Genomic DNA, 9720 nt, shown 5'->3' with positions numbered 1-9720 from the left:
GTACTAAATAGATAAACATATTTACGACAAATTCTCATATGGATAAAGTTCTTCAGAAAATTTATTTACAACAGAGTACTAAATGAACATCTATAATATAATATATTTATAACAGTTGTGCCTTATTCCTTCGTATGACCGTTTATAATGTCAATTTTTTTTTTGACATTAGTCCAGTGAGGTAATTTTATTTTTATTTAAATGAATTTTAACATCCCATTAAGCCAACAGAGGACAAAAAGAGACATTTGCGGCCAAATGCCTTTTTGGTAATAGGAAATGAAAATATTGTTTGACATTAAAACCTCCATTAGTGGGTTTTTTATGATGTCACTCAATTTGACTAATTTGAGCACCGAATCTAAACGGTTGATTTTAACTTAATGGCGGATGACTTAACTCTGCTTAATCCGGCATAATAGGATCTGTGTTTCCGGCGACGTCGTCGGAATCTCTTCTCCGGCGATACTTAGTTGTAAGTTCTTTATCTATTCGCTTCTCTGTTTCTTACGTGACAGTAACCCTAATCCCTTTCCCCGTAATTTTAATCCAGAATACGAATTGCGACGTGGCTTGCTATGTTCCTTTATTTTACAAAGTTTTTCTTCTTCTTTTTTTCTTAAAAGCAAATTTACGAAGCTAATTATACTTTAAGTTTTGATAGAATAATTGCGCTTTGAAGTTGTGATGTTGCAATAATCTGCTTTTGAGTGTTAATCATTAATTTTTTCAACGTTTTGAGGCTAGTGAAATAAATATTTGTTACTGAATTGTTGGTTTTTAGTTACTGGGACGGAAGTCAGTAAAGTTGAATCCTTTTCCCAATCCATTAATTGTTCAACCTTTCGAGGAATAAAGATAACATTTTTAATTACTCAATTGTTGGTTTTCATTTTCATTTATTGGGATGGAAGTATAACAATTTGATTGATTTTCACCATGATCTTACTATCCGGACCTTAATTTTCGTTCTCTAAGCATTTTAAATCAATTTATTTAGAATATAAATCCTAAAGCAAAATCACCTATCCTAATAGGCTCCAGTTTTAGTGGCAGAACGTGATAATTGAATTTTTTTTATGTGGAGAGCAGTGGAATAGGTTGTTTTGAATGAGTAATGAGGTGGCGTACCCTTTTTTGTGGTGCAGCATTTTGCCATGGCACACTAGTGAAGAGCTAACAGTCGCGACAATATTTACTAGCCAGTTCCGCTTCTGTTATAATAACTACATCATGTATACTTATCAAATAATGATATTAATTATAATCATAACTAATTATATAATATCATCATTTGTGAAAAACTATTGAAAAGAGAGTTTCACTGGATGATGTATACTCTGTTAATGGACTTCAGACACAACTTTTTGCAGGTGGCCATCCTGCCTAGTTGCTTTTTGTTCCTTTTGTATCTATACATATTAATACTATGTTGCTACTAAAATAAAGTCTTTCTTTTTAAATGTATATGTGTGCAGTGTTAATTTTGCTTTTGGAGCTATATACACTAAGTTTGAGACCAACTTAGCTGATGTATTAGTATTTTTCTAGACTATTTAATCCTTCTGAGGGCTAAATCCCTTTCTGTTCATGAATTGATGTCCTTATGCTGCAGTGCTGTTGATACAATAGAGAGAGTGATTTATTGAGGTGATTGTCCATCATGGATTGTAACTGCTTTGATCCACAATGGCCTGCTGATGAGTTGTTAATGAAGTATCAGTACATTTCCGATTTTTTCATCGCAGTTGCTTATTTCTCTATCCCAATCGAGTTGGTATACTTTGTCCAGAAATCGGCAGTTTTTCCATATAGATGGGTACTCGTGCAGTTTGGTGCTTTCATAGTTCTTTGTGGAGCAACACATCTTATCAACTTATGGACATCTACCCCCCATACAAGGACTTTGGCAATAGTGATGACTACCGCAAAGGTCTTCACTGCTGTGGTATCATGTGCAACGGCTCTCATGCTTGTGCACATCATTCCGGATCTATTAAGTGTCAAAACTAGGGAGCTATTCTTGAAAAACAAAGCGGCAGAGCTTGATCGTGAAATGGGTCTTATTCGGACACAGGAGGAGACGGGTAGGTATGTTAGAATGCTTACACATGAAATCAGAAGTACTCTGGATAGACATACTATTTTGAAGACTACACTTGTTGAGCTTGGAAGAGCATTGGCACTGGAAGAGTGTGCATTGTGGATGCCAACTCGTACTGGACTGGAGCTTCAACTTTCTTACACTCTACGTCATCAAAATCCAGTTGGATTTACAGTACCTATACAACTTCCTGTAATTAATCAAGTTTTCAGTACAAATCATGCTGTTAAAATATCACCAAATTCTCCCGTCGCAAGGCTTCGACCTGCTGGGAAGTACATTCCAGGTGAGGTGGTTGCTGTCAGGGTCCCCCTTCTGCATCTCTCGAACTTTCAGATTAATGATTGGCCTGAACTTTCTACGAAGCGCTATGCTTTGATGGTTTTGATGCTTCCTTCAGATAGTGCTAGACAATGGCATGTCCATGAATTGGAGCTTGTTGAAGTGGTAGCCGATCAGGTTTGAATTTTTTTTTTATATGTGATGTAATATCTTGTAGCTCCCCTTTTGAACACAATGATGTTCAATGCTAGAGTTTTCTGTTGAAATTAGATATTACATAATCATTATAAGAACAGCTACAGAACCAATCTTAATGAGATAATTGATTGATGCAGTTTCATCTGCCCTGATTATCTTCATAAGAAATTATTCCTCTTGATCACATCCTTTGGTAAATGCTTGGACTGAATTTTAATCTGGTAAATAGTTAAATATCCCATGCTCCTTTTGAAATAGACGGTGCCAATGAAGCCGGATTTCAAAATCCGAATAATCCAATGGCTGATGGAATGCAACAAGAAATAACTGCTAAATTGTGATGCTGTGATTTTCTGATTCTTGCTTTCCTTGATTGCTTTTTGCTGGATAGGTGCCTGTGATGTGTGGGTTGTTTACATAATTGTCTTTTAAGTCATTACAACTTTTGTCCACGGGGAGAGAAAGGCTGGAGAGAGATATGAACGATTGTTATATTAATTATTAAAAATAAATTCAAATGGGGTCTATTCAGTTGGTCATAGCAGATTTTGTTTTGGAAGGACTGTAACTCTCCTTCGCTTTTGGTTCCTCCATTACTATAAAAGGCGAAAGCAAACAAAAGCACTGACCTATTAGGCCTTTAAGCGAAAAGAGTAAATAAGTGAGGATAATAACCATAAACATAAAACAATTATATGACTAAAGAATTGAAAAAATTCAATTAAGTGAAATATTTCTTATTTAGTGTTGCCCTCTTCAAGACAGACTTTATTGGTGATGAGATTCACACTGTAGCCCCTTCGTGCATATACACTGAAGTGTGATGTAAGCAAGAAAGCACTCAGCTTGTTTTGCACCTAGCTCTTGAAGATAGCATTCGACAAAACTGGCCTCCACGACTTTTTGCTTTATTAGATTTGGTTCGACGTTGGATGTAGGATCTAGGGTATAAACAAACTAGGACTTATTTTTGATTTGATATCATACTCATGCTGTAGACTAATAGCCTGTTTGGCCAAGCTGCAAAAATAAGCTTATTTTGAGAAGTGTTTTTCTCAAAAGTACTTTTGGTTAGAAGCAGTTTGTGTTTGGCTAATTAATTTGAAAAGCACTTCTGAGCAGCAATTAGTGTTTGGCCAAGTTTTTAAAAACTGTTTCTAAGTGTATTTTTCTCAAAAGTGCTCTTCAAAAAAGTGCTTTTGGAGAGAAACTACTTTTTTCTGCTTCTCTAAAACTGCTTCTGCTTCTCTTCAAAAACACTTTTTTTTCTTCCAAAAGCTTAGCCAAACACTTCAATTTTGAAAAAAAAAAACTTTTTTTTCTTCAAAAAAAAGTGCTTCTAGGATTGAAGAAGCTTGGCCAAACAGGTTATAAATCTCTAGCATAAGTAGTATTTTCTATACTCGTTAAAAAGTTAAAAGAATTTTGGGGGTAGTGGTGGTGGTGTAAATATGTGCGTAAAAGATAAGACAAGATTATACGCTTTTTGACGGAGGAGTTTTTTCTGAAGGACTAGTCCTCCATTCTTCAATTTGTCTCTTGGCAACCCCTTTTTTTCCTATTAATTAGAGAAAATAATTAAAAAAGAAACTAAGTATAGGAAATTGGAATCTTAACATGTTAGCTATGAATTTTCTTGATATAACAGAAATTTGTGGAGTGATTGTAGTATCCTTGTTAAAGTGGATAAGTTCAACTTCTAGTATGTTAAAGTGGATAAGTTCAACTTCTAGTAGACTATGATTAATCAATCAACTAGGGCTCAAATGAAAGCAGCTCTCCTTTTGGGACTTGAATCCACAATTGCCTGATTAGAAGTCAGGCGCATTAGGCCATGGACGGTCTTGCATAAGGATGAGGCTGCCTTTTGTGGGTTTCAATGCACATCAGTCAATTATTAAACCCCTTTGAACATTTCCGTTGCCCTGCGGCTTTTGGACGTAAGGTTTAGTATTTACATCCTTCTTTTCCTTTTCCTTCTAATTTGAATTTTAGCACATCAAGAAACTATATTAGTTTTATAGATTTCAAGGCATGTAGAAATGCATGTTAGCCAAAAGGAAAAGAGACCAAAGCTATGGTTTCTTTGTAAATTTGGAGAACTATGTTTGTGTATTTAAGAAAACTAATTTAATTTGATAAATCTGTATGATCATTATTGTGGAAAATGATGATCATACTTAACCATATTCTAAGCAAATTTGTTATGTTGCTTTTAGGGATATGATTTTTAGAATATCATCCCATTTTCGGGATCGAGTTTATTGAGATTTTTTTCAAAATTTGTGTTGGAATAAAATTTTCTTTTAAGGAGACTATTGTTTGGTATCAGAAAATCTTTCACTAGTCTCACGTAATTTTTGGCTCTGCCCATGCTGAACTTGATTAGCCGAGTCCAGTGGCGGAGCCAGGATTTTTATTAAGGGGAGTCAAAATATAAAGAAACAAACTCACCAAGAAGTCAAGGGGTGTCATTATATAGTATATATACATATTTTTAAAAAGATTACCGAGCTAAACAATGTAATTTTCTGATGAAGGGGTGTCGTGACACCCCTTGGGTGCATGTGGCTCCGCCACTGGCTGAGTCGTAAGCGGCAAGCTTAGTGCTAAACTGGACGTATTAAATATTCATACTACCACTTATGAACTAAGCTCCCATCTTAATACTTTTTACTGTTTGTCTTCCACATTCTTGAAGAGTTATTATCCCTTCATCCCAATTGGTTTGGTATTCTTTTCACTTTCGTCTGTCCTGTAAAGATTGACATCTTTATATACTAGGAACAGTTTAATTTTCATGTTCTCATTTTGCCAGTGACTTGATCTAGGCTCCACTAGCTATAAAAACTTAAATAGTTTGGTTCAATGGACACCTTGGTATTTTATGCATGTGTCTTTGAAGCCTTTCTTTCTTCCTTAAACTCCGTGTATAGTCAGGCACCATAAAACAACCTGGGCGAAAGGGGTACTTTTTGCACAGACTTGTGTTATTACGTTTCTCTTTGATCCTTGGATATTTCCTGGATAAATGGTAGAAATGACATTTTATGAAGAGCCCCTCCTCTGACAACCCTTTTTCTATTGGAGATCAAGGGATCTCTTCTCTTCTTATGCTGGATGTTATTGGCATTTGGCACATAGGGAAGCATCTATCCATTTCACATGGTCTGCTTGCAACTAAATTGCACCTCTGGGTTTTTCTGTTAAAAGGGTGAAAACGGAATGTGACTGGATGAAGTGACTTTTTTCTATCTTTTGTCAATTCAGGTAGCTGTTGCTCTCTCACATGCTGCCATCTTGGAGGAATCAATGAGGGCTAGGGATCTTCTTATGGAGCAGAATGTGGCTCTTGATCTGGCAAGAAGAGAAGCAGAAATGGCTGTTCGTGCGCGTAATGATTTCCTAGCAGTTATGAATCATGAAATGAGAACTCCTATGCATGCAATAATTGCACTTTCATCTTTGCTACAAGAAACTGACCTGACACCGGAGCAGCGTCTGATGGTGGAAACAATCCTTAAGAGCAGCAACCTTTTAGCAACGCTCATCAATGATGTCTTGGATCTTTCAAGGCTTGAGGATGGAAGCCTTCAACTTGACGTTGGGACTTTCAATCTTCATGTTCTCTTCAGAGAGGTAAGCCTGCTATTGCTGTTTACTTGCATGCTCTAGATATTTTGAGAAAAAGAACAAATGAAAAGATGTTCTAGATCTGTTAAAAACATTACTTGTGATTTCCAGTTTTCCAACATGTTATGCTGGAAACTATTGACTGATTCAGGTGTCTGCCTTTTGCTTTAGGTCCTTAACTTAATCAAGCCTATTGCATCTGTGAAAAAGTTGTTTGTCACGCTTAGCTTGTCTTCAGATTTGCCGGAATTTGCTATTGGAGATGAAAAACGGCTAATGCAAATTCTTTTAAATGTTGTTGGCAATGCTGTAAAATTTTCAAAAGAAGGCAGTGTGTCAATTTCAGCTGTTGCTGCAAAATCAGAATCTTTAAGAGATCCTAGAGCTCCCGAGTTTTTTCCTGTGCAAAGTGAGAATCACTTTTATTTACGTGTACAGGTATGTTTAAAAGTTTATTTTCATGCTTGATATTTAATATTTGCACTATATATGGTAGTTGCTCTGTTTATGTTTTTTGGGGTGGTGGTTTTATTGCTAATTTTTCCCCTGTTATTTAGGTAAAAGATACAGGATCAGGCATTAATCCGCAGGATATCCCCAAGCTATTCTGCAAGTTTGCGCAAAACCAGGCACTAGCAACTAAAAGTTCGGGTGGCACTGGGCTTGGCCTTGCGATTTCTAAGAGGTATCTCACTTCTTTGGTGTTTGTTTTGAATGCGGTTTTCAGTTTTCCATGATAACTGGAGAACTGCTCAAGATTGAATTTTCATTCTTTGCTGATGCACTTTCCTTGGAAAATTTGTTCATTGCATGTGGAGACACTTACAACAGTGATTATTTATCTGACAAATTGTTTTAATGGCCTGGATCAGGTTTGTTAATCTTATGGAAGGTCATATTTGGATCGAAAGTGAAGGACTTGGCAAGGGGTCTACTGCTATCTTTATTGTTAAACTTGGCATTCCTGGGCGCTCAAATGAGCCTAAGCTTCCCTTTATGCCCAGATTGCCTGCAAATCAAATGCAGATGACTTTTCAAGGACTAAAGGTTTTGGTTATGGATGATAACGGGTGAGTACTGATACTACCTCTTTATCTTTAGACTCTTATTTGTCCTGCTGTTTGACGACTTAATCTGGCCAATGATTCTCGTTTTGCTATGTGTTGGTCTATGTTACGTGAGATTAAACATTTACAAGCTGAAAAAAGTGGTAGTTGTTGGACATCACTTTGGAATAAAGACCCTGGCCATCTGTTAAATGTCTATGGAAGTTAGTCTATTAACTGTATGTACTGTGGAAAGTGCTAGGCAGTATATTAGGAGTATAATCTAGACATTAAGGTTGGTGCTTCATATCCCTTTGGAAAAGAAGCAGAGGGGGTGAAGAAAGATGGTCCTAAAGTTGCAGAAAATGGAGAAGGGAAACATGTTAGTGTGCCGCTGAGGCACACATCATTGTTTCATCATAGGATTGTAGGAAGTATTGTGGCCAACCCCACTCAAATCTTTTCCCATCCAATCACAGGGATACACCATTCCAAAGAGTAAGAAGACATAGGATAAAGTGGCTGCATATTTGTTTTCAGACATTCTTTGGGTATGTATTTTTTTACAAAGATGTTTTGGTCCATTAGCTAACACCTTAATATGCATTCTCTACTTTTAAGATAGAAGTGGTCATATGTTTTATCTCAAAAATACCCTCAAGAGAGTCCAAGTTGGGGAAGGCTGTTTTTCTAAAAAGTTTATTTAATTATTTCCTGCAAAAATCATAGTCATTTGGTTCTGGTTCCACTTGCGACTGAAGTTTGATCTTCATTGCATACCTCATTTAGCTTGTTAATTATTTCTTGATTTGTAGTTATTAAATGCATGATATTTAGTCTTGTATTGGCAAAATTGGATAAGTACATTATAGGTCTTATCGTGCTAAAAGGAAAGTGGAAGGAGGTGCTTATCACCCCACAAAAAAAAAAAAGAGGAAGAAGAAAGCAAAGCAGGAGGAAAGATTAGAATTCCAACCTCTAGATTTTGGAGCCTATTCCTGAGAAGAATATACTTTGGGGAGTCAAATAATTTTTCCGATAATGAATTTTCAAAACAACCTAAAAATATTTTAGACTGAGAAAATATGATTTATATTACTTTCATGTGGTTTTCAAATTTACTTATTTTGAGGGATTAAGCAATAAATATATGCTAGTAAATAAACTCCATCGTTCTTTTTGTGACAAAGGGATTAAGAAATATCGATAAAGACACATCTTAGAGCAAGGTACAGAAGATTCTTGTTTATCGAACAAAAAAGTTATAGTCTCTTTTGACTTTTTTTGGTAAATATCCATAACTTTTTCGGTAAATATCCATAACTTTTTCTTTATTCTCCTTCACTGTTGGTGGCTCTAAATTGATTACCAAAATTTGTGTTAGTGGCAGCGGTGTCTTTGTTTCTCAGGTTGTTACAATTGTAGTATATTTTGAAAATGATCTATACGATTATTATTGACTTAAGAGATTAATTTGATGTATCCATTTCGAATCTTTTTTATGCAGGTTTAGTAGGATGGTAACCAAGGGTCTGCTAGTGCACCTAGGGTGCGATGTAACAACAGTTAGCTCTGGCGATGAGTGCTCGAGAGTTCTTACTCAGGAACACAAAGTAGTATTCATGGACGTGAGTATACCATGTATAGACTATTATGAAGTTGTTATGCGGATACATGAAAAGTTTGGGAAACGTCACGACAGGCCACTTATTGTGGCACTAACAGGAAACACTGACCGAGTGACGAAAGAAAACTGCATGAGAGTTGGTATGGATGGAGTTATTCTGAAACCTGTTTCAGTTGACAAAATGAGAAGTGTTTTATCCGAGCTTTTAGAGCATGGAGTTGTTCTTCAATCCTAGTGAAAGAGGGATTGGTTGTACGACCAAAAGTGTGTGTGTCAAGACTGAGTGTCGCTGTTCATACATTTTTCAGACTTCGGGCAAAACGAAGAGTTTGTTCACAATGATGGCGCAATACACTAATTGCAGGTTCAAATATCTTATAAAAGCGATTGTACGATGATGTATCGTCAACAGATTTGTATAAAGAAATTAGTTTGTTCTACATCTTTGAAGGAGAAGTCCCGTCTTTCCTGGGAGGTTGGAGCTTGAAAACATGTTCATTCATTTTCTTTTTGGGTATAATTAATCGAAAATATTTGTATAAATGTATATGGTGTGCATGACATTGGCCGGAAAATTGGCGCAAAAGCTTCTCCTAACCGTCCCTCTCGTTCTCTTCCCAGTGTGTGGTATTCCAACTTATGTAGTAGAACAATTTAATTTCATTTTGAGGAAGTTGGTGTGGAGATTTGCAGAGAAATGAAAATGTTAGTCGAGCTCTATTACGAGAGAAACAGAGAAGGTTCTAGAGAGGATTTTGTAAAAATGAATTCTGTCTTCTGAAAGTGTACTGTAGCTCCTACTTATATAATGTGTATCCTCTTGCCACTAA

General features: G+C 36.1%; 1 protein-coding gene across 1 annotated transcript; it reads left to right on the top strand.

Annotated features, from left to right (window-relative positions):
* Positions 1-229: 229 nt before the first annotated feature.
* On the top strand, positions 230-9720 carry LOC107799509 (ethylene receptor-like). Its single transcript, XM_016622630.2, has 7 exons — positions 230-475; positions 1616-2563; positions 5855-6223; positions 6389-6655; positions 6775-6902; positions 7090-7287; positions 8771-9720. The coding sequence occupies exons 2-7, from the start codon at positions 1664-1666 to the stop codon at positions 9123-9125; spliced, it is 2217 nt and encodes a 738-aa protein (XP_016478116.2). The 5' UTR covers positions 230-475; positions 1616-1663; the 3' UTR covers positions 9126-9720.

The sequence above is a fragment of the Nicotiana tabacum genome, chromosome 2 (genome assembly GCF_000715075.1).
Source record: "Nicotiana tabacum cultivar K326 chromosome 2, ASM71507v2, whole genome shotgun sequence".
NCBI lineage: Eukaryota > Viridiplantae > Streptophyta > Magnoliopsida > Solanales > Solanaceae > Nicotiana > Nicotiana tabacum.
This window is presented reverse-complemented; position numbering and strand designations above follow the sequence as displayed.

Bases quoted from the DNA above. Each gene is read 5' to 3' on its own strand.
- LOC107799509 (XM_016622630.2), top strand. From the start codon at position 1,664: ATGGATTGTAACTGCTTTGATCCACAATGGCCTGCTGATGAGTTGTTA. The intron at 6,224-6,388 runs GTAAGCCTGCTA...CTTTTGCTTTAG, and splicing joins TTCATGTTCTCTTCAGAGAG to GTCCTTAACTTAATCAAGCC. The intron at 6,903-7,089 runs GTATCTCACTTC...GGCCTGGATCAG, and splicing joins GGCCTTGCGATTTCTAAGAG to GTTTGTTAATCTTATGGAAG.